The 25,120-nt window shown below is 46.0% G+C and overlaps 1 protein-coding gene across 3 annotated transcripts in view; it reads left to right on the forward strand.

Annotated features, from left to right (window-relative positions):
* Window positions 1-2,522: 2,522 nt before the first annotated feature.
* Window positions 2,523-25,120, forward strand: part of Tbc1d1 (TBC1 domain family member 1) — a 189,891-nt gene continuing 167,293 nt past the window's right edge. For 2 of the 3 annotated variants that reach the window (XM_021210417.1, XM_029545051.1), the window contains exons 1-2: window positions 2,523-2,767; window positions 16,586-17,094. In XM_021210417.1, coding sequence (XP_021066076.1) covers window positions 16,678-17,094 — 417 coding nt within the window. In that variant the 5' untranslated portion in view covers window positions 2,523-2,767; window positions 16,586-16,677. Of the gene's footprint in view, window positions 2,768-4,040; window positions 4,098-16,585; window positions 17,095-25,120 lie in introns of those variants that run through there. The other variant, XM_029545050.1, reaches the window with a different exon arrangement.

The raw sequence follows: 25,120 nt of genomic DNA on the forward strand, positions 1-25,120 counted from the left end.
GTATTTGCCAATAAATAATTAATTATACTGCCAGTGACTAAATTTGGAGCATAGGAATGGCTCTCTAGAGGGAGCCCTAAAAAGAATGCTGTACTGGGAGGCTCTGGGGGCAGGGAGGCAAGTGAAGAGATTGTCTAAAGGCAACGGAGCAGCATCCATGGCTGATAGAGGTGGCTTTTATCCATCAGGCCAGCGAGACAGTCTATCCAGGAGCCTCTGGGTCACTAAGGTCATCTAGGAGCCCTTGTGGGGAAGATCTTCACCCCACCCCCCCTCCTGAGAGGCAGAAGCACAGAAGGGTTATTGATGGTTTAAAGTCAAACCAGCCCAATGTCATCCCATAGCCCAGAGGGGACTCCCTGCTGCAGTACTACTTGCCCAGCCCCTTAGAGATGATGTTAGGGGCTCTGCTGGAACTCCTGTGCCTCAGGAGGAGGAGCCACTTTCTTCCTATAACAAGAACACGTGCAGGTGGGTGCCCAGAGCTTGGCTGGCACTGCTCACAGCGAGACTACAGATTTCTCTTCCTGTTTGACCGTCTTTAACTCTGCAAACCCCGCATGCCAGTCTTGATCTAGAGACTCTTCCCTGGAGCTGCTGGAACCCAAAGGGTGAGGCAGGCAGGCTGTCTCCTGGGGTCTAGAATAAGTCAGATAAGAGTTAAAAAAAAAAAAAAAAAAAAAAAAAAGTTCCGAATTCTTTATTTCGTGTCTCTGGGAACTAGAAAGGTGATGTACAGATAGCTGCCTCTTACGTGGCCACAACCCAGGTCAGGATTAGCATGGTTGCTTGCCTCTGAGCTGGAATTTGTGCGAGCCTATGGGGGAATGAACTGCCCCCCCCCCCCGGGACCAGCTGGAGCCTGGACTAGTAGGCTACTCTACCCAGGCACTGCCTTCCTTTACCATCTGGTTGCTACTTGACTGCTAAGCCTTCCTGCCCTCCAGAATCAAAAGTTTTACAGGGAGGAGGTGGCAGGGTGAGGACAAGATAAGGGAAGGAAATGGTAGATGAGGTGGCTCTGGCCCTGTTCTGTAAATATGTCCCAGAAATTCTCTGTCCCTTCTATGGTGGGGAGTGCCAGGCAGGGTTAAGCAATAGGTCCAAACATCATCTCTGGGACACATATGAAAGGTAGCTGTGATGCTCCTCCAAAGGCTGGCATGTCACCTGTCTTGACATGGTGACCTTCTGGAGGTAGCTATGGTCTGTAGGCCACAGAGTGGGGAGGACAACTTAACAATGGGGTTGAAGGTAAAAGCATGACACAGTGATAGTATGATGCTGAAGACAATATAGTTTAGCTGGATAACCTGATCTTGTCCTGCAGAGCAATTTCCATGAACCAATCAACACTCTATTCGTGGCTGTATCTATTCATCTATTCCTTACCTCTTTTTTTTTAGATCTGAAATTAGGAAGACAAACTATCAAACTATGGTGTAAAAAAGAATGAACTAACCCCAAAAGGCAGCTATGGAGGGTTCTAGATACAATCCAAGCCACGTGCACCGCTCACTTTTCTTGGATCCCTTCTGCTCTTCTGAGTGAGTCTGCCTCTTTAACCCGCGAGGATGGTGCTTTGAAAGCTTTCTGTGGCTCTCTGGCGTGCACACAGGCGCGCAGTGCGTGCGTGTGTGTGCTCCGCACGCAGAGTGGGAAAAAGCGCGCGGTCCAGGCTCTTGCGTCACTCCCCGTACCTGGCCAGAGATGGGTTTAGTGGAGGCTAATCCGCCGAGGGCACTTCAGCCCGGGTGGGGTGTTTCTCTGAGTCCCCGATTTTGCTGCCTGGAGTGCCAGTGTCCCATCCTGCTTCGGTTCCTGGTTGCCCCCACCAGCTCCCTTCCTGCCATTCGATCCCAGTGCAAGAAGGATGATGCGGGGGAGGGCTGGTGACTGGGTGGCCTGCGGGTATGCTGCGCAGTGATCTCCCGGTCTGTTTCGGAGGAGTGCGTGCAGAGAAGCAGGATCCCTGCCGGAGCGCGGGCTCTGCTACCACCTGCTGAGAGCCTCTCAGGCCACAGCAGCCACGGGCAGAGCTACCAGCTATAAATAGGCGGTCAAGAGCCCGGTGTGTGACCACACATCCCGCCGCGAGGGCCATAATCACTTGTGAGCACGCAGGGAATATTCCGGGCCAGGACTTCGCGCTGAGGCTGGATGGGGCGGCGATGCTTGCACCTTCCCGGAGCTCTCGTGGGGTGGCGCCTGGTGGCCCCTGGGCGGGCTGAGCATGGACCGCTGGGGAGCGAGGGGAGGGAGGCCGCGGAGGACCCGCACTGCAGCAGCTGTTGCTCGCCTGTGACTCGCCAGTCTGGGCCGAGTCGCTTAGCCAGAGTCGCATGGTGCGGAGGGGAAGGGAGGGCATCTACTCCTGTTTTTGGCTCCCGGGGGACCCACTAGGGAGATTCCGGCTGCTGTCCCCCTCCCCCGCCTCTGCTTTACCCAGCGCTCGCCCAGCCCAGGAGGAGGAAACCCGAGCGAGCCGCGCGCAGACACCTCCTCCTCCTCCTCCTCCTCAGCTGCTGTCGCCGCCGCCGGCCACACCGCGGTGCCTGTTGCTGCAAGCCACCTCTGACCGGCCGTCTCATCAACCCGCAAGAAAAGCAGAGACTGTGAAGTGGTCCCCACCCCAGCAGCGTGGGGCGGCAAGAGCGCAGCCAGCTGAGGACCATGGACGCCCCGCCCGCCCAGGCCATCTTCTGGGTCCCCGGGAGCACCTGCGCGCCCTAGCTCAGCCCCGAGTCCTGAGCGTGCCACCTCGCTGGTAGGTTCCACCTTGGGTCCTTAGGGTGTGGGGCAACCCTCCACTTCCAGCATGCCCCTGAGCTCCTTTGCTGCAGAGAAGGCGCGGTCCCGCCACCCAAGGGCGTTGCTGTCGGGTCTCTTGGGGTGCTCTGGTGGAGGAGGGGGAAGAGGCAGGATTTCAGAGCTACCTTGTTGTCCTCTGCTTGGGGGGAAACGAAACCTTGATGCTTTCTGCGCTGCGACGAAGGTACTCAGGTCCCCTGATCCTCTTCCTTGAATATCCCGCCCCCCTCCCTCCCGCCAAATATCACCGGGGCGCAAGTGTTTGTAAGGCACCCAGCTTGGACGAGGCCGGTCAGAGTGACCCCAGGCCGCCTTTTGAAAGTTCAGGGTACTTTGCAGCGCTAACTTTGGCAGCTTCTCGGTGCACGCAACATTTCTTTCTATGGGCACATCCTGTGCTGGTCATTTTGAAACCCGGCTTAATTGTTTCCTAGCAGCTTCCGGGTTGCTACGTGAGTAAGAGGCTCACTCCAACTTCACAGGTTGCTGTTCTTTTCTAAAAGATGGGTCGTTCCGTTTGAACCCCACCTAGGTGTGGCGTTCCGGGTTGTGATTTTATTTTAAATGCCTTGCTCTCCGGAAGTTGCTTAAAAAGGAAAAGAAATTGAAAGTGATGATTGTTTCTCTCAGCAAACATCTTCAGCGCCCTGGTAGTGATGATGGCAGGCATTCACCTCCTACGTTCACCCCTCCTTCGTCCTCTGCAAGCCTTTCTTCTATTTAGAACCAGGTGTTAGAAGGGAATTTTTGAATGACCTAATTTAAATGGGTCACACCCAGGAATCTCAGCTGCCTCTACAAGTCTAAACTTCTAAACTTCTTTGCGTTGCATCTCCATGGGCAAAAGATCCCTTTTAAGCCCCCCCACCCCCAGATGTGAAATGGGATTCCTGTGAGTTGGAGAATCGCCACCCTTAGGCTTTATTGTTTGTGGATCCTGCTCAAGGTGGGAGGGGTGGGATGGGAGGAGAGGGCAGCTGTACGCAGAGGTAGGAATGTATCTTGCAGTCGCTTTTCAGGGTCTCACTACCTTGCCTGAGAGCTCGCAGAGGCAGGCGAGTTTTTTTCTCTTTTCTCGCCATTCACTGGGGGGGCTCCCCTTCTGCAGAGTCAGTTCCTCCCTGGGAGCTCTGAGGACTTTCTGAGGAATAAAGAAGAGGCATGAGAAGTGCATAAGCAGATGCTTTGTAAAACTATTAGCAATGGGAATCTGGGCCCCCGATGTGCCTGTTTTTAATGTTCCTTCCTATCAAGTTAAAGGGACCAACTCTCTAATAAGTTTATCGGTAAGAAACCATTGATGTGCCATGAGCTATACTGAGTGGTAGATGCTGCAGTGAGTTAGATGGTACTCCATAAAAGGCTGCGTGTTTTAACTGATGACCAAGGGACCAAATGTGGTACAATGGACAGTCTAAAATCAGCAGAGGACCATTAAAAGGGATGCTTTTTGGGGGGTGGATTTCTTCAGTCATTTACAAACCAGTAGAAAAGGGGGAAAGCATTGGTGTAGTTATGACTTATTAATACCAAAGGAGAGCTTTGCAGTGGGCCTCCCCAACACAACCTAGCCTTAAGTGTTCCAGGAAAGCTCGAGGGTTGCCTGATAACCCTTCTAACATATAAGACCCTTCTAACATACAAGTCCTAGTACCTGAGGAAACCTGGAGGCGATGGAGGATCACTGATTGCCTACCTAGCCTTTGTTAATCTCTGATCCTGCATTCCCGGAAGACCTGGACTAAGAAGGCTCCCGCCAAGATGCAGAACCAGGTGTCCCGGGAGCTACTTTGTGGCCCATTATTTTCTAGGATGTGCCCCTAGAGAAGGACTACCTAATGCCCCTCCCCCAACAGCTATTTGATGGAATAAGGGACAAGGAAGACAAGAAGGATGCTTGCAGGGTGCTGCTTTAAATATGCTTCTCTTAAATCAGCAAATGAAAGCTTCCAGAATTGCCCTATCCCAGGAGGCCCCAGTGCCCAAAGTTTCTCTAGTCTCAAGAAAACTTAAAACACTTATACACACCTCTGTGTGTGTGTGTGTGTGTGTGTGTGTGTGAGCGTGTGTGTGTGTGTGTGTGTGTGTGTGTGTGTGTGTGTGTGTGCGCACGCGCGCGGGTACATGCGTGCGTGCGTGTGTGCGTGCGTGCGTGCGCCAGTTATTTTGCCTTGCCCTTTCTGTGTGTACCCTTCTCAAGTTTAATGACTGAGGTAATCCCAGTACTTGATCCGTGTCTCATCCTTGTCAGGCCTGTTCTGTTCTTGGACATTAAACTTGGAAAAGCATAATCTATTCATTAAAGTGACCGACTGAAAGGCTCCAGCAGCAACCGGGCCATGCAGAATTCACATCCCAGGAGTAAATGAGGCGGACTTGGTCTTCAGAACTGTTCCTGGGCACTTTGCTTTGCCTTCTTTGCGTGCGGGGGGGGGGGGGGCACCCTCTTCTTCTTTCTTAACTCTATACTTCGATGAACATATTTTAAGAGAAGATTGTTCACAAAAGACATGATGGTTTCCATGGTCAAGAGTTTTGATTATTTTTTTTTTTAGTCAAAAATTCAAATTTGATAGGTTCATAGATCTAAAGGCAATGGATCCCTTCTCAAACTACAAATACATAGGAGAGTTTTAGAGTGTATGAAATAATCCTAATACTTAGGCTTTAGTGAGATCAAGGAGAGTGTGGGAAATATGTCTTAGTACTAACAAGTACAATTAATGCTGAGTTTGATGGTACCGTCGAGATAAAAGCAACCAGTTCTCTCTTACAAGATAATACCTAGCTTGGGTGTGGTGGTGTATACCTGTAATCCCTAGTACTCTGGGAGGTAGAGGCCCAGAAGGCTTAAAGTCAATTTTGGCTATGTAGTAAGTTTGTGGCCTTCTTTGATTACAGGCCATTGTAGCCCTAAGCCCCCAAACCAACCAACCAAACCCCACCCAAAGATAACAAGTTCATTTAACTTCAGCAAATCGTTATTCACTTCTTTTTTTTTTTAATTCTTTTTTTATTAGATTTTTTTTAATTTACATTTCAAATGCTATCCCAAAAGTTCCCTATACCCTCCCCCTTCCCCTGCTCCCCTACCCACCCACTCCCACTTCTTGGCCCTGGCCTTCCCCTGTCCTGGGTCATATAAAGTTTTCAAGACCAAGGGGCCTCTCTTCCCAATGATGGCCGATTAGGCCATCTTCTGCTACATATGCAGCTAGAGACNCGAGCTCAGGGGGTACTGGTTAGTTCATATTGTTGTTCCACCTANAGGGTTGCAGCCCCCTTCAGCTCCTTGGGTACTTTCTCTAGCTCCTCCATTGGGAGCCCTGTGTTCCATCCAATAGCTGACTGTGAGCATCCCCTTCTGTGTTTGCCAGGCACTGGCAGAGCCTCACAAGAGGCCACTATATCAGGGTCCCTTCAGCAGAATCTTGCTGGCATGTGCAATAGTATCTGGGTTTGGTGGCTGATGATGGGATGGATCCCCAGATGGGGTAGTCTCTGGATAGTCCATCCTTTCATCTTAGCTCTAAATTTTGTCTCTGTACTTATATCCTTTCATGGATATTTTGTTCCTTACTCTAAGGAGGAATGAAGTATCCACACGATGGTCTTCCTTCTTGGTTTTCTTGTTTTGCAAAATGTATCTTGGGTATTCTAAGTTTCTGGACTAATATCCACTTACCAGTAAGTGCATATCTAGTGACTTCTTTTGTGATTGGGTTACCTCACTAACATTATTCACTTCTTAACAGCTTGGTACGCACCTACAACTCCAATTACTATAGAAGCTGAGGCAGGAGGATGGAGAGTAAGACAGAATTTCACTTGAAGACAGAATATTGCTTAATGAAAGGCGAAGGGGACTGGGGATACAGCTCAGTTTTGGAGTGTTTGCCTAGTGTGGATGAGGCCCAGGGTCAATACCTAGTATAAGAATAAAAACATAATAACAAAACAAATATTATATGGAATAAATGGATCTTACTTCCCAAGCAAGACAATATTTATGGGCTTGTCGGAATTTATGAATATAAACATTTAGAGTACTTAAAACATGCCTGGAACCTAATTAAAATTACTGCTATTTATTACTATGTTTATTTACTTTATATCTCAACTCTGACATTAAGCTTGAATTTCTAACGCCATGGAAAATATAGGTAGAACAAACAAGCCACCCCAATTAGAAGATGCTTGAGGGGTAACGATATTATTTGAGTGAAAAGAGCACAAGTTGTACACAAGACAGGTCGGGATTCAAATCCTGCCTTCACCTTTTATTAGGGAGGTGAGCCTTTCTGTGACGTGGGAAGATAAAGTTGAGCCCCATCAGTTGTGGGAGTGCAAAAGGGCATCTGCACCAAATGCCCGAGAGATGGTTAACTACAAGTGTTCCTCCAGCAGTGAAGGGTAAGCGTGAACTCAAGAGCCAGAAGAGCCAGGTTCAAATCCCGATTCTGTACTTAAGCATTGGAACTTGGCACATGCCCTCACAGTTTCTTCACTCATTGTCTGTGGCGGCTGTGAGTTAAGTCAGTTGATAGATACACGGCACTCTTTTGTGTTGACTATTGTTACTACTCAAAGCAGACAGGCAGGAGGGAGGGTTATTCACAACCTGTATAACAAAGTGTAAGATAATATCGGTAGGGTACAGGACTGGCTTCAATTAGCTCTGACTTACATAAGAAGCCATTCCAAAATGTCATCACTTGACATATCAAATTAGAGAGGCACACCCTGACACCCAGCATTCAAGATGATGAAAAGTTTGGGACCACTGGCTTCTGTAACTCCACGTCCCCCTCTGTAAGGACCATCTTTATCTGATCACTGCCCTGGCTGGGGCAGGGAGAAGTGACAGCCATGGTGTCATACTGGGTGTAAGCAGTGATCATACTGTGTGAGACTGGAGTACAAGGTTGCAATGCAGTTTGGCTCAGACCCTCTTGATTAAAGCACTGACTCATAGGAAGAGAGTGGCCCTCAGAAAATTGCCCGCTTCTTCCAAGGTCCCCCAACAGCTAATTGATGTTGGCTATTTCTTAACCTGGTTAGGAACTAGAGGCACCCCACCCCCTTTTCTCTGCCTCTTTCTCTTTTGTCTTGATTGTTTCTGTGTGCCACTAAGACGAAAATACCTGAGGCTGGAAATTTTGATGTTCAAGACAGGGACTCAGTGTGCAGCCCTGACTATCCTGAAACTCACTATGTAGACCAGGTTGACCTTGAACTTACAGAGATCCACTTGCCTCTACCTCCCAAGAACTAAAAGTAAAGGCTCACACCATCATACCCTGTTGCCCGGATACTTTTTAAAGCGGGGAGGGGACAAGCCTATTTGGCTTACATTTCTGGTGAGGAGATCACCAGATGCCCTATGTGTTGGTTCGTTTTATCAACTTGACACAAAGAATCATCTGAGAAGAGTGACTCTTGATTCAGGAACTGTCATTATCAAATTGGCTTGTGGGCATGTGGGACATTTTCTTATTTGCTGATTGATATGGGTGGGCACAGCCCACTGTGGTGGGGCTGCCCCTACTCAGGTGGTTGTAGGTTATATACTAAACCAAGCTGAGCAGGCCATGGAGTGCAAGTCAATAAGCCATATTCCTCCATGGTTGTGGCTTCAATGCCTGTCTCCAGGTTTCCATCTTAAGCTCTTTCCCTGCCTTCCCTCGTTAGTGGACTGTGATGTTGAAGTGTTAACCAAATAAACCCTTTCCCCCTCAAAATTGCTTTTGGTCAGTGTCTTACCACGGCAACAGAAACCAAACTAGGACATCAAGGAACAGACATATGTTAAGGGCACCCTGACTGTGACATAACACTGTGAGTAGCATCACAAGGCTGAGGATGTGTGACGAGTAGAGATCTTTTTTTTTTTTTTNTTAATATTTATTTATTTATTTGTTTGTTTATTTATTATATGTAAGTACACTGTAGCTGTCTTCAGACACTCCAGAAGAGGGCATCAGATTTTGTTATGGATGGTTGCGAGCCACCCTGTGGTTGCTGGGATTTGAACTCAGGACCTTTGGAAGAGCAGTCGGCGCTCTTAACCATTGAGCCATCTCACCAGCCCACGAGTAGAGATCTTGAGTGATGAGGGGAAGTAGCAATGAGGGGATGAACCAGACCCCTTTTGTGAGACCCCTTTTGTTATTCTTGCAGAAGTAACTTACCACGAGAGGAGTATTTATCTCTTCATAGGGGGGGCGGGGCTCAACCCAACCACCAGACACTAGGCTCTACCTCTTCAAGATTCCAACCCTTTTTAACACCACTACTTTGAGTGCTAGTCTTCTTGAACATGACCCTAGGGGATCCACTCAAACCACATTGAGCCCTGGTACCCTTCTGCCAGGATTTGGGCAGGTGACAGCTGAAACTGCCCAGGCTGGCTATTGAAAGATTCTATCCTACCCTCTGTGGTTTGCTGGGATGGGGTGATGGAGCCAGGAAGAAAGGGGGTTCCCATCGCGCAGCGTGGGACAAGAGAAGTGCACCGGCTTCTCTTGTTCTTAGCCTTCGTGTACTTCCCCCACATTTTTGTTCTTCAACCTAAGACAGAAACAGCTTTATATCCTCACACAATGTGGAGGACATTTGGTATCCTGCATTATGGAAATTACAGTCACCAGATTTTTAGAAACAGAAGAAAATTGGAGATGATCTTATTTTATTCTCCTATAAGAATAAGCTTCAGATTTGGAGAAGTTAAGAGACTTGCTTTTTTAACTTCACTCTTGAAAAAGTGTTCTCATGGGGGAAGTTGAGGTTCTTTCTAGCCTGCAGATAGGAGTCAGGGGCTTGGACTGTCCCATATCTGTCACTTAATTTAGACAAGCCACTTCTCTAGAACCTAGTCACTTTGTTTCATATATGAGGTAAATTCCTAAATGGCTTAAAAGGACCTGGCTCTCTTTAAAGTTTTATGGTCCTAAGTGCATCCTTTCAGGGGTAGCAGGTCTCCTTAACAAGACTGTTGAAAGGGTGCCTGGAAAAGCATGCTCTTGTGTTCGGGTGGCTATGTTTAAAGAATATGTGGGAGGTTCAGGCTTGTACACAAATGACTTTACTAACAAGATCCTAGGAACCGGTCGAGATGTTTACTGCTATGGGTATAAGACAGAAGGGACCTCACAATAGGTAGTTCACTTGGGAGTTTAAAATGCAAGTGTTAGCTCCTGTAAGTGAGGTGACTTGGGAGAGTTCTGAAAACAATGCGGTGATTTGCTAATATTATGGGCTATTTCATTTATTTCATGACACTTTTGACTGAAAGGCAATATGATTATTTACCTAGCCTAAGTTGTTCTGTATCTCGTTGTGTTAGTTACTTTTCTTGTTGCTTCGACAAAATAACCAGCAGAAGCAACTGAAGGGGAAAGACTTCATTCTGGATCATGAACTCAAGAAATACCTGTTTGTTATGGTGGCCGGAGTTGGCCAACCTGTGTTTCTGTGACTGACAGGAGGAAAGGGGGCCAGCCTGTGCTGCAGGAAGCATGGTGGAGCTCTTTACATCTTGACAGAATGGGAAAAGAGCATGGGCTGAAACCAGAGGTGGATATAGCCTTAGTGTCCTGTCCCCAGCAGCCAGCCCGCTTCTGTCTCCAGCAGCTGAGCCACACATCCCAAAGGTCATACTATGTCCCCAATCCGCAGCACCCACTGCTCAAAACAGGAGCCTGTGGGTGTCAACTGATATCCAAACCATAACACTTACGTTAGAATAATCTGAATTACTCGGAAATAATTATGTGTGATATTGAGCTTCAGTTTGATTCTTTTTTTCTGAGCAGTATTAAGGTCTAACTGCTTTCGCCAGAATCCCACGCAGGTGGCTGGAAAGGGAAGCATCCAAAACATTCAACTGCTTTTGCCAATAAAATGGCAGAACTAATTCGATGAGTGATTGTTCACTGGGGGACTGAAATGACAAGAAAGTGGAGAAGGATTCTGTCATGCTTGTTGCCACCTGATTTATAAGTGCATTGCCTAAAATAATTGATAGACCTCAGGTCTGCCCTTTGTGCTAATTCTAGAGTTTCTTTAAACACGTCTTGAGATTAACAGCTGTCAACGGTTAGAACTTAGGGCAGATTCGGTTACAGGGCTGGACATCAAGCCAGGCTTTTACCTGTAAAGGGAAAGAGAACATTATTTACTGGGTTCTATGAACGTTTAAGGCTCTCTGTTACATGAAAGGCTGTATACTAGAGTAGAGAATGAGAGGGAGAGACATATTGCTTTATTGTTGGAGGTTTGAACATTTAAAATAAATTTAAAAAGCCAACCTATAGCCGTGGGGCTTGAGAGGTTCCTCAGTTAAGAGTTCATACCACTCTTTAAGAAGACTAGAGCTTGATTTCCAACACCCACTTTGGTTGGCTCATGACTACCTGTAGCTCCAGCTCCAGGGAGACCTGATACTTTTGACTTCCAAGGGCCCCTGCATTCATGGGCTCATAGCCACATACATAAACATACTTAGAAATAACAAAAATACATCTCGAAAATCAGTTCTAAGCTATGTTCAAAATACAAAATGTTACTTTTAGAATACATGCATATATATGTATGTTCGTATATATGAAATATGGGAAAACAGAGTAAAGAACAGACTTCATTTCTATCTTAGAAAAGGTTTAGAATTTGAATATTGATTTTTTTTCTAACCCCAAGTTTAACAGTTTATAAAGCTTGCAATCCTGTTAAAGGATATCTATTCAGACTCTTAAAATAAACACAATGACAGGCCTCAGCATTNAGTAATGGAAAGGACGTGCTGCTGGCAGCTCTGAGTTACTGGGAAAAAAGAGGCTGTGGTTGCTTTAGCAGTGATGCAAATATTTAGGCTGGAATCAAAGAATGAGAGCGGAGCTGGTTGATGATGATTCTTCTCTGTGAGTCTCTAATGTTTCTACACATCTCCCGAGCAGGGAGACTGAATGCTTTTGTTCTGAACTACATTTCTCATCATGTCTCTGCCATAAGCATCAACAGTGCATAGAAATGGTAACTTCCTCTGGTGCAGGGTGGATTTACTCCTCCAATAATGCAGTTCTCTAAGCCCAGCTTCTTTTTCTGGAATTCACTGTGACAGGTGTCATCTGGACCATGGAAGTTGGGAAATTAGCATCAATGCTGACTCTGGTCATTGCTGTTGGTCCTTTACCTTCCACGCAGGAATCTTCTTCCTTCCCTCAGCAGTTTAACTGTGAAGGCTTGCTTGTCATCTACAAGTGCATTCATGTGCACATACCCACACACATATGCATATGTGTATGTGTGTGGCCCCTTACAGTCAGTGATAAGCCTGATGTTCCAAAGAGGGGAATGGAACAGCATGTACTGTGGCACCAGGCCATGAGAAACCACATCTTAGATGGTGACTGTGGCTGGCTTTCTATCTTAAGAATCAAAAAGTGTGTGGAAGAGGACATTAGAGGGAATATTAGGTGGGGGAGTCTAAGAGAATGTGCATGTGTGGAGCTCATGGCCTGTGATGACTGGTAGAATAGCTGAAGTGTTCCCTAGGGGAGGGAAAGGTCAGATATATTTATATGGTAGAGTCAGGACTAATGGGATCTGGGAGGAATCTCAGAGCCTGTGGCCAGTGCTGTCATATCCAACCCTAACTCTGCCAGAAGATCCAAGTGGTAAAAGCTTGGTCATTGAGAAGCCACTCCTGGGAGATGATGGGACTGTTAAAAGGTGAGCCTTGAGGGGGTGGGGGAGTGAGGGCAGTGTCTCTAAGATACTTAAGATGTGCCCTTGAAGGAGATGGTGGGACCCCAGGCCCTTCCTTGTCCTCTCGTTTGTTTGTGTGAATTAAGTGGTGTAGCTGTCACACCTTCCTGCTAGAATGTCATCTCTTAAGAGTAACAACATAGCCAACCTGTCACAGTCTGAAGGTCTGGGGGTCTTAAGCCAAAGCCAAGCTTTTCTCATTCTAAGTTGGTTGTCTCAGGCGTTTGCTCTAGGAGTGGAAACAGCATAAATGGACAGTGATGTTCTTTGCTGAGATGCAGGGGGGGGAATTGAGTTGATGCGACTGAGTTGTAAAGCAGCTATAGTCAGGCTGAGGCGCCTATAAGAAGATGAGCTAGAAGTAAGAACGGCTAATCCTGAACTCAGAAAAGAGTCTGTGAGAAAAAATAAATCTGGAAATTGTTAGAGTGCCTGTGGTCAGCTCACTTTGTGTATGGGGTTAGTAGTACACAAGAGGATGACTTCTGGGACCTGATACAAATTCTTCCCTGTCACTTTGTGACAAGCTCTTTAAGAACTTTGATCTCCTGGTTCATAAGAGTTGCCTTAAGACAACACATAGCGTGTGTAAAATTGCCAGTAATGTATTTGAATGTGTTTGTTTGTTGGCACCAAAAGATAATATTGTCAAAAGAAGAAGCAGATGTCATAAGGGGAGAGAGTAGAGTCAGAGGTTGGGGGCCTTCAAATAACCTGGAAACAAGCACCTGGCAGGTAAGGCAGGAGCCAGAAGAGGCTCAGGAAGAAGAATGTACAAAGGCTGGGGTCAAGTAAGCTCTCACTACGCAAATGTGAGGGCCAGAGTTATGATCACCAGGACCCTCATACATGCTGGATGGACATGTAATTATCTGTAATCACAGCCTGGGAAGGCAGAGACAGGGGCTCCTCAGAGCAAACTGGCTATGGAAACTAGCTATATTGGGAAGCTCTGGGCTTGATTGAGAGACTTTTTACCTAGATGAATAAGCTGGAGCAGAACTGGAGGATGACTGTCGACATCTGTCCTCCATGTACACTCCCACCTACCGGCGTCCACTGACACACATGCAAACACATGTACACAAGATGTATGATAATGGTAAAAGAAAAAGAAGAAGGGAGGTGTGGTCCGCCTGGAAAAATCCGTCCAAGGGAGCAAGGCAGTGGAAGGGCCACTTTGCTGTCTCTGGATTTCACAACCTGGAAGACCTGAGAGGCTTTAACACATAGATTTCTCAGTGGTGTTCCAGTGTAGGCGAGGATGCAAGCAGAACTGGATGGGCAACGGGGAGAGAAGGCAGCAAGGGGAAACTATCTGGGAGAGATTTGTGTGAGAAAATGAAATGGAAGGCTTGAGGCCGAGGGTGGTTCGATGTCAAGGAAAAATTCCCGTTCTTCTCTTCCTTTGTTGCCATCAGCCTGTGAGGACAGGAGATGGTCCTCTCGTACTTTAAGACAACCAGGAGGCTCCACTCTGTCAGACTCAGTGTCAGGTAGTTTAAAATGTCCTTGAGGAGGCCCTACTTGTATCAGGTAGTGGGGAGTCAGAGTGAAGAGGGCAGGACCAATCCTTTCCTGGGGATTCTCCCGTGTGGGGTCGGTACTCCACTGGGAGGCACGGACTCAAGGCTGGGTCAGGGGAGAGGTGAATAGAGGTGAGATGCTATTGGCAGTGGAGTTTAGCACAGAAGACCTTTGCCATCCCCTGGGATGAGCTGTAAGATGCATCAAGGGTAGATGCTGATGATACAGAAAGGAAGTTAATCAAGAGAGTTTGGGTTTGGAAAAGACACTATTGACATCTGTTGGTAGAGTGGCAACGGTTAAAGTGTGGGCTTCCAGTGAGCCAAGCAAACTAATCTTTAGCTTGGTGTTTAGAATGTGATAAGTGCCAAGGATATGCTAATAGAGTGTGAATTTGTGAGTCTGAGCCTCTCTTGTGTAGCCTGTAGTTTTGTGTGCACCGCTTTGTGTTCCTGGCTGGTTTTGCACACACACACACACACACACACACACCTACCTGCCCAGGAGCTATCTTGGATCCATGGATAAAAGGCACACACACACACACACACTTTAGCTCATTTTAAACTGGCTTATTGGCTCTGTGGCTAAGCCCTCCACAGCTAGCGTGCCCTTACCTTCACTCCTAGCTCAACATCTCTACATCTGCCCCCAGCTTAGTTGCCCAGTTACCTTCTCTGAAGCCCATTGGTCTTGCTGCCCAAGACACTTCCGGGCCGCTTTCCCTTTCTGCCTAGCTTTTGGAAGATCTCCCCTGTAACTCCAAGTCTGTCCTGTCTCTCTCCCCCAAGTATCTCCATTCTCTTCTTCTTTCCTAGCCTGCCCGAACCTGGAAGTCCCGCCTCTTTCTTTCTGCCCAACCATTAGCCACCGGCATCATTATTGACAGATCAAAAACCAATTAGGGGCAAGGACCTTCAGCATCAGCAAACACAGATTCTTGATCAGTGTCAGAACCACCCCACACACACACACCTGTGGCTCTCAACCTGTGGACCACAACCGGTTTGGAGGGGGGAGTCATATGTCAGACAACCTGCATATAAGATATTTATATTATGATTCATAACAGTAGCATAATTACAGTTATGAAGTAGCAACAAAATAATTTTATAGTTGGGGTCATCACGACATGAGGAACTGTGTTAAAGGGTCAGAGCATCAGGAAGGTTGGGAACCACTGCCCTAGACAGGCTCCAGGGGAGCCCCTTCCATGTTGAGTATGGGAGACTCCGCTTTGCCGAACCCACACCCATGTCCTCAGATCTATCTCAGCTCTTCCATCTCCTTTTTTTCCCCTGATGCTAGTGCTTGAAATTTCTATTAAAATACCTTAATAGACGCCACCTCTTGCTGTTGGAGAGATGGCTCAGTAGTGAAGAGCGGTGACTGCTCTTACAGAGGACCCAGTTGGGTGCTAAGCACCCACGTGTAGGCTTATAACCATCTGTAACTCTAGTTATAACTCTGTGCCCTTTTCTGGCCTTCTTGGGTCCCAGACATTCAATGTGATGCGCATACATGTACTCAGGCAAAACACTCACACACATTAAATAATCAACAAAAGAAAACCCCCTCTAGTTTTGCTTCATAAATCAAGTAAAGTTAAATAAGATTTGAGCATGTCCTGAGGCTATATAGCTCAGTGGTAGGGCCGTAGCCTAGAATGAAAGAGGTCCTAGGTTTTTGTTCAGAAAGTCAATTTGAAATTATCGTGATTAGGTCAACGGTTAAATGGGTCTACTTCAGAAAACTTTGAAGAGGGGTGGCTGATACTTTTTCCCCTTCCAGGATTCCTTTGGGGGGGGGGTGGCAAGGAATTACCTCTACCCAATTGTATTGTCTTAGTAAAATCCCATGACATAATTTTTAAGTAATCCACCAGACTGCAACTGTCAGAGCCATCCCATTTTCTGCCATGCTCTTAATATATGTGGCGTGTGTGTGTGTGTGTGTGTGTGTGTGTTACTCATTTTATGTGTGAGTGTTTTGCTTGCATGTGTATCTGTGCATCATATTTGTGCTTAGTGCCTGCAAAGGTGAGAAGGAGGTAGCAGATCCCTTGGAACTGGAGTTACAGATGGCTCTGAACCAGCCTGTGGGTGCTGGAAGCTAAGCTGAGGTCCTTCATTAGAGCAACACTTGGTCCTAACCTTCGAGCCATCTCTCTAGCCCCACCCCCTGCACCATGCTTTTTCCCACGAACCCTGACAGTAGGAGGCTCATATTCTCCAACAGATCCCCAGGAGGACCTTTGTGTCCCACAGTGAGTCAGTGTGACAGTTACACCCTTTTTCGGTGTAACTGGTTAATTTTAGGTGTAATACAATTTCAGGAAATCTCATTCTAGGCAGGGTTTATGAACGAGTATCCATTTCTTCTTACGGTTCGGTTTCAGACTGTTAAATTCTGGACTAACAACGCTGCAATCAGCTATCACTGGATTCATTAAATTCTAATGCCCTGTTTTCTTCTCCCCCAGGATTCTGCCCTCAGAAGCATGTGAAATAGATTACTTCATTTAAAGTAGGAAAATAGTAGCACGTTTTCCTGGCTCTCCAGACTTCTCCCAGGATGGAGGCAATCACATTCACAGCGAGGAAGCATCCGTTCCCTAACGAAGTTTCCGTGGACTTCGGCTTGCAGCTGGTGGGCTCCTTACCCGTGCATTCTCTCACCACTATGCCCATGCTGCCGTGGGTGGTAGCCGAGGTACGAAGACTCAGTGGCCAATGCTCTAAAAAGGAGCCTGGGACGAAGCAAGTCCGCCTTTGGGTTTCGCCCTCTGGACTGCGGTGTGAGCCTGACCTGAAGAAAAGTCAACCGTGGGACCCGCTCATCTGTTCCAGCATCTTTGAGTGCAAGCCTCAGCGGGTGCACAAACTGATTCACAACAGCCACGACCCGAGCTACTTTGCTTGCCTCATTAAGGAGGATGCTGCCCACCAGCAGAGCCTCTGCTATGTGTTTAAAGCGGACGATCAAACAAAAGTAAGTAGAGAAGGGGATCAAAAGATGGGCGGCCAGAGTTTGTGCGGTGCCAGGGTTGGGATGCTCGTTCCAAGTATACGGGGAGTAACAAGGAAACGCTGCCATTATACAGAGATTGCTTAACAGAATTAGGGACTTAAGGGGAAAGTTTATAGTGTTTGTCGAAGGATGTTTATAATGTATATTTAAAACGATAAGCTTTGGGGTTCAAAAATTCAACGGGAAAAAAAAAACTTGATTAGATTTACAGATAAGAACTGATTTGTCAGGATTCACGTTCCTCAAGGCTTTTGTTTAAAAACTTCAGTGTCTCTCGAGTTGCAATGTGCATGTGAGCCATGGTTGATGGGGGTTAAAAAAAAAAAAATCTCCACGTGCTTGATGGTTTTGATGGTGCCCAAGACTGAGTTTCTCATAAGCGACCAGGGGAAGACTATTCTATTGCAAACTGTGTTTTGAGTAGCAAAGTTCTAGACTGGTGAAAAAAATTAAGTTATTAACAAACCACTAAGAAAAATAGTTATTTAAAACCATATAAATATACTTTTAGCCAGTTTCCCAAGGCACAGATATCATTTACTCATACAAAGGTCGTTGATAAGGACAGAAGTTATGAATCTAAGCTTTGATACAATCAGGGTTCTTTTGTGCCTTTTTTCCTGTCTCCAACTTCTGGTCAGATCCAATCAACTCAGTATTATGATGTGTCTGAGAGGAATGTATGAGGTGAGGTCAACACTCTGCGATTTCCTGTCTACTTCTGCTTGCGTGGCGACCAGAATTATTCGCAGTTCTTTTCGCAGGGCTCACTTCAAGTTGCTCATCCATTTCATAAATATTAGTGTATGTAAAAATGAAAATAGAATCTATGTAGGTAGTTTCTCAACTGGACCTGTGGAGGAAAATATAGTTTGGTACAGTACACAAGAGACAGTCATGGGTCCCACAGCTAACCTCATGAGTGGCTTGAAGAATATGTCTGCTGACTCAGGCGCTAGGCATGAGCATCCTGATGTGACTGGAGCGGTATAGGCCACTTGTACCAAGTGAGGATGCTAAGGAAATGACAGTACAGTCTGTGTTTCTCATGCTTTCCTTTCTGCCATTTCCTTTTCTTTCGGTCGTAGAGGGTGGTCTTGAACTGCTAATCTTCCTGTTTCCATCTCCAACATGCTGAGGTTTCAGGAGTGCCCCACTAATGACCAGCTATGTCTTCCTAATTTCAAGTTTAGAATGTGAATAGAAATGCCAACATTTTCTATTGCTTCCTACCAGGTTCTTTTCCATACTCTCCAGGGTGTAAGAATATCATTTGGAAATGAATGTTCTTGATGCCAAGTCGATCTTGACCCTCCACAGCCTCAGGTTTCGTGTCAGTGGGTTCAGCTAACAGCAGATAGAAAAATATTTGCCAAAAAGCTGCAACTGTGCTCTGTATAGCAATTCACAGAGCACCGGCATCATGCCAGGCATTATAGGCAATTGGAGGTTATTTGAAGGATATAGGAGTTGATGTGGAGGGTATTTGCAAACTCTGGTATTTTGTACGAGAGACTAGAGCATCTGCAGGTTCTGGAGTCTGTGGGGATCCTGGAACAAGTCCCCTGAAGATGTCGAGGGACAGCAGGGAATTTGTGGAGTTTCACTTTTGTCTGCTCCTTTTACCCATTGACTCAGTGGCTGCTGCTCTCAGAGCTAGTGTCTCAGAGGCCATTAGCAGAAGCAAGGGGGAAAGCAGATGTTCCAGGAGGGACCAGGATCGGTGGCGCATGTGAAGAGCATGACTGAACAGGCAGGACACACGCCCTGAGAGGAATGAAGAGGGTTCTTTTGTTTCTCTCTCTCTCTTTTTTTGTTTTTGAAGCCAAGCTGAGATAGTGCTAAAAGCCACCATCCTACCCAATAAATACCCTAGGACGACGAATCATGTAATGTTGCCGTGCCTCATCTCAGATATGCCCCGCAGATCCACCCTTGAAAGTTCAGGGAGAGTACCTTCTGGATTCTAATCCTGTCTCTGTTACCTATAAACTAGTGACCTCGGGCACCTGAGTGTGTTTGCTCATCTGTAAAATGGGAATGATTATAGTAATTATCTCATGCCATTGCTGGGAGGCGTAAGTGAGGTAGAATGGGATCCGAGACTCAGTGTGCTGGCTGGAGGTTATGAGCCGTTGCCTAGCAGACAGCAATCCCTGGCTTCTGTCTCAGGCACTGCCAAGAAAAGAAAGAAAACAACCATAGTAATAAGCATTTATGGCTGTGAAAAATTCTTACTCGAGAGGGCTTTAAAATTATACTCTTATCTCTTTATTTTGTGTGCACTTGATGGGAGAGAGAGGGGTGTATGTGACATGGAGTATGGATGGAGACCAGAGGAAAACTTTGAGTTGTGGCCTCTCTTTCTACCTTTGGGTCCTGGGGATCGAACTCAGATCATCAGGTTTGGCAGCAAGCTCCTTTACCCACTGAGCCATGTCCTAGGCCTCCGTACTCAGGAAGGTTTTATAGAGGCAGATTAAATAGCAATCTCACTTTAAGTGTTTGGAGAAGAGAGAGTGTTATATATGGAAATGTGAGTCTTCAGCTCTCGGGTGACACGTTTGTCATCCTTGACCAACATTTTATAAGCTCAACTTCCACAAAACTTCCCAGACATTTGTGAAAAACGCTGACCAGTCAGTCACTTGGACACCTGACGAGAGAGAGAGAGAGAGAGAGAGAGAGAGAGAGAGAGAGAGAGATAACAAAATTCTGTAACAGAGGCTTTCAGCCTTGCTCCAAGTAGAAACTAGTCTTTCTCTATATTTTAAATATTCTTAAAAGCCATCTTGGTAGTATAAATTAATTCTTAAGCTCTTTTTGGCTGTGTACAGTTTTTACCATCATGAGCTGTCATTAGATGATAAATTGCTGCTGTTTTATTTGAGAGAGTTGTTCACAGCATAGCTACTTAAGTCGGGCGTTTTGTTCTTGTCAGAAATAGAACAGTAAACGACAGTGGCCCTGACATATCTACTACCTCGAGACACGTCTCCTAACAGGATTATCTGTAGTAGGAGCATGCTAACCCGCACTGGCATTTCTCTTGGCTGTTCTGTAACATTTGCTCAGTGAAAGAAGTCCCCAGATTACGGAGTCTTCTAAGTGGATGAGGTCAGCCTTGATCATGCCTGCTGAAGCAAATGTGCCTTCGCTGCCATGGGCGTAGACGTAGATCTCCTGCTTGAGAGGAAATCCTTTGATCAGCACTGAGTTCATTTACTGCAGAGTATCTAAGGAGAATGGGCAGAGGATTATTTTACAGGTAGACCGTGGTAGGGCCTTTTCCTTGTGTGTTCCATAGGACATTCTGGAATGGCTTCACAGAGCAAAGTATCTATGACCATATGACCAAGTAGCACCTGAACTTTTTTTTTTTTTTTTTTTTTTTTTTTTTTGCCTGAGGGCCAATGTTCCCTTTTAAATAGTCATTAGTCAGGTGTGGTGGCTTGCTCCTTTAATCCAGCACCTGTGAGGCGGACGCCAAGTGGATCTCTGCGAGTTTGAGGCCACTGAGTCTACATAAGTAGAGACTCCCCCCAATCCCTCTGGTTTTTTTTCAAGAAAGGGGTTCTCTGCGTAGCTCTGGCTGTACTGAAACTCACTTTGCAGACCAGACTGGCCTCGAACTCAGAGATCTGCCTGCCTCTGCTTCTCAGATGCTAGGATTAGAGGCGTGCGCCACCAACTGCCCGGCTGAGAGATCCTATCTCAACAAAACAAAGTCAAAGTTATCAAGTAGCCTAACAATTGTGTGTGTGTGTGTGTGTGTCATTTCTATTAATACTTGCTCTGTTAGAAATTGAAACTGCGATACTGACTTTAAATTTATTTAAACAGAAAAGCAACGAGCTCCTTATCTGTTAATATAAACGCCATTTTAGGGATTGTAATGATATTTCCCAAAAAGCGTTTAGCAGTAACAATGGCCGGATTTTATTGTTTCTGATCTCTGTAATGTCTGTTTAGGAGAAGATGGTAGGTCCCTCTTAGCTGCTCTCCATCCGTTCTTTTGTAATAACTACATCATTTCCATCGGGTATCTGAAGAAAAAGTGGCTTCAGGAAGATAGGTAGTGAACACACCGAGAAGCTGCGGTGACTTTTCTTTAATCCTACTACAGCTCAGCAGATGATACTTTCTTAAACCTTGGCTGCTGTGTAAAATCTGTGTCCATGTAAAGCTCTCTAGACATCCTTCATATTAAAACCCATTGGTTTATCCTGTGCTTTAATGATGCTTTATGCATTCATGATTCTGCACCATCATGCACTGATCCCTTAGAAACTACTGTCTCTTTAAGTAACCTGGTGTGCGACTTAAAGTATGTGCACATGTGTGCAAGCATCCATGGAGGTCAGAAGAGGACATCTGGTCTCCTGGAGTTGGAGTTACAGACAGGTGTGAGCCACAAGACTTGGGTGACTGAAGAACGGTGGGCACTCATCACCTCTGAGCATCTCTCCAGCCTCTTGATATATTTTTGTCATTTTTATTCATATGTATCCATGTGCCTGTGTGAATGGATGAATGCCATATGTGTGTCCCCAGAAGCCAGAAGGGGGCATCAGATCCCTCAGAGCTGGACTTATAGGTGGTTGTGAGCTGCCCCTCGTGGGTGCTGGGAACTGAGCTCAGGACCTCAGGAAGTTCACTTAACCACTGAGTGGCCTTTCCAGCACCATAAATGGTGTCAAGTGCTTTTAATTGTTCCTTATCAAATTGGAACACAACTCTTCAAATATCATTTGTGGCTCGGCTTCTGGTCTTCTGGAATTGTTGTCCAGTCTGGGCACAGCATGGGTGTTTAATAACTGTGATAGGACAGGTGTCACTGGGGTGGGCAATGTTTCTAAGCTGTCCCTCTCCATTATTGCCAGGAGATGTTTGTTATTGCAGCCTCTTGCCTCTGTCTCCTGAAGGGGAAGGATTCCTTTTCTGTTACTAAATGAGATGATAAGTTTGAGGGGCTGATGTGGGGGACACGGGGTGTAAGAACTGGGGTATAGAGAGGGTCAATGGAGTGAAGCTGGGTACCTTGTAGGAGATGCATGTCTAGAAGTCTGCTTGGAGAAGATAGATGGTGCTGGGGAAGTTGTATTGGTAACTTCTTACAGCCTATGAGAGAAAAGGCTTTCCTTTTCTATGGCAGATAGACTACAGTTCTCCTTACAATTTCTTATTTGTTACTTTCTGTGTACATGGAACAGTGTGTACCGGATCGTGTAGAACAACCTTATGGAGCGAGTTCTCTCCAGCTTTATGTGGGTTGGAGGGGTTAAACTCAAGTTCCCAGGCTTGTGCTGCAAGCATCATTACCCACTGAGACATCTCGCTGACCCACAAACTACACTGCTCGGAAGTGACTGTGTAGGCACCCTTACAGTCATTTTAAGTCTCTGTAATCATTTCATAGACTTCAAAAGTAATACATGTTATCTTTTGACATTTCTGGTACAAGCCAAACCAAAAGACAGTGCATCTTTGCTTGAGACTCTGTAAGCCCAGCATCTTTCTCCGGAGCCCCACGGGGACTAAGAACACCGCCCCACCCCCACCCCGGCTCTGAGTTACCTTGCATGAAATAGGAGGGTGGTATGAAATTGGCTTGGGCAGCTCACTTGACTGATACTTGAGTCTCCCCGGGTTACTGCTTTTCTCATTGTTGAGACAAGTGACCTCAAGAGTGGAGGATTTACTTCAGTCCACAGTTTAAGCAGGGATAGAGTCTATTGTGACAGTGACAGTGTCGGGGGCAGGAAGTGTGTGGCACTGATCTCATTGGGTCCACAGTCAGAGAGAGAAGGATGATAGCATTTCCTCCCTCCTCCTCCTTTGTATTCTGTCCAGGATCCTACTCATTAACCCTATGAACATACTGCCCACATTCAGGGAGGGTCTTATCTGCTGAGATGTGTTTCTTTGGAGATTGTAAATAATAAGGCAACCATGAACTCTAACATCAACTCACTTATATTAAAGCCAGGGTGGCTTTGGCTACTATGTTACTTAGTTAAAAACATTTAAGGTTGCTTCCTTCTGGTGTTAGCTTTGCTTACATTTTACCCAAGGCCCACTTGTGCTAAAACTTCAGCATCTGGGCTAGGTGTGGTGGGGTACACTTTTGTCTGATTTTTGTGAGTTTGATGTCAGCCTGGTCTATAGAGCAAGTTCTAGGTCAGTCAGACATACACAGTGAGACCATGTTTCAAAACAGACAATCAAATGTACCATCTGTTTGGAATTTTTAAGGTATCAACTTATCCACAGTACAGTTTTCAGGACTCTAAACAGAGCCTGGCTACCCATGGGCCCCTTCCACCGCTGCTCTGTTTGCCAGCTTAGCCCTCTACTTGCCGAAGTGGAGATGGGCAAAGGCCACACTGAGCCTTGTGTCCCCAAGTCCAACGGCTCTGAAGAACATAGTATACATTTTCAGATACTCTTAGCCATTCTCCCTGCTCCAGTGGTTTTCCTGTGCCTGGAGTTCGGCTATTTTCACTGTTGAGAAAAGGGTTCTCAGAAGGTTTCTTAGGTACGTCCTGAAGACTTTTCACTATCCAATGCCGACTCATTCCCTGAGGATTCCTTTGGAGTGGCTTGTCATCTAGGCCTTACTGTGCAGTGGCAGGGGACAGGGTAGTAGTATCCATGTCAGCTAAAAACTAGTTGACTGACTGTCCGGCCAGACAGAAGTCGGCTGCCGGGTGCCAGGGTTGCCAAAGAGTCTTCTCATCTATAAAAAGAATGTCCAGGACTTGATGAACTCTGAAGTATTTGTTGGAAGGTTTCTGTTCACAACGCTGGATGGATTACATAATTTATTTTTGACTTTGAAAAATGAGTCTGAGGACTTTAGAGGCATGGGCTTCAGGAGACGTGCTTGAACTTTAATTCTTCTTAAGTCTTTTTTTTTTTTTCTTCTTCTTTTCAACATGAGCTACTTGCCTTGTAGTTTTAGGCAAATGCTTTTCCTAAGAATAGATTTTACAAGGTTGTTGAACTTAAAGTTAACTCGTATTGTAAAAGGACATATTTATAGTTTAGACCTTGCCTCTCTCATATAGTAGCCACATGGCTACCGAGCCAGTGTCATGTGGCTGTTCTGGAAGGAGATGCCCATCAGTGGAAGCACCATTTGCAAACTGAGGCAAAGTCTGAGAAACAGAATGCATGATGTCTCAATAAGATTCTGTGATGGTTATGTGTTGAAAATATGTTTTGTATATTCAGGGCTAAATTACATGGCCCCACATTAAGTTTTCTTCATTCGTTTTTATCATTTTCAGATGTGTCTACCAGACATTAAGTTTTCTTCATTCGTTTTTATCATTTTCAGATGTGTCTACCAGATAATTTAAAAGTTCGAGTATAACTTACATTCTGTTTCCACGGGTTAGTATAGAACTAGACTATATCAGGTGACCTGACCAGTATTTCTGGAAACAACCTCCTTATTCATCACAGGGAGGCCACAAGTTCCCCTTCTTTGATGCATTTATTTATTAATGATAGGGTATTCAGTGACCTCTGTAGAGGTCAGGTTTCAAAGCTGTGGCCTCTTCTTGAGTCTAGCAGTGTGTTGGACTGTTATTTTAGGATACACATTACCTGGAATCATTAGGAAAACATTCCAGGTAATTCCCATTACGAGGCATCCTCTTCCTTTATTCTTGCTTCTTGCTTATCCATCCACTCACCTGTCTAAGCTCCAAGGGAAGAAGGTCCTCAATTGATTTTTATCACCACTAGACCTTGGTACCCAGCAGGGTCAGATGCAAAGGAGGGCGTCTGTGGATGAACTGAGTATGGAAGGAGGAGAATCAATGTTCCTAACTCAGCACTGGTGTGTGTGTGTGTGTGTGTGTGTGTGTGTGTATGTGTGTGTGTGTGTTGTAGTCAGTCCATCCATTCAAATGTTACTGTTTCAAACACACCCAGAATCAACGTTTAACTGATCCTTGGGCATCCCACGGCCCAGTCA

The sequence above is a fragment of the Mus pahari genome, chromosome 13 (genome assembly GCF_900095145.1).
Source record: "Mus pahari chromosome 13, PAHARI_EIJ_v1.1, whole genome shotgun sequence".
NCBI classification, from domain to species: Eukaryota; Metazoa; Chordata; class Mammalia; order Rodentia; family Muridae; genus Mus; species Mus pahari.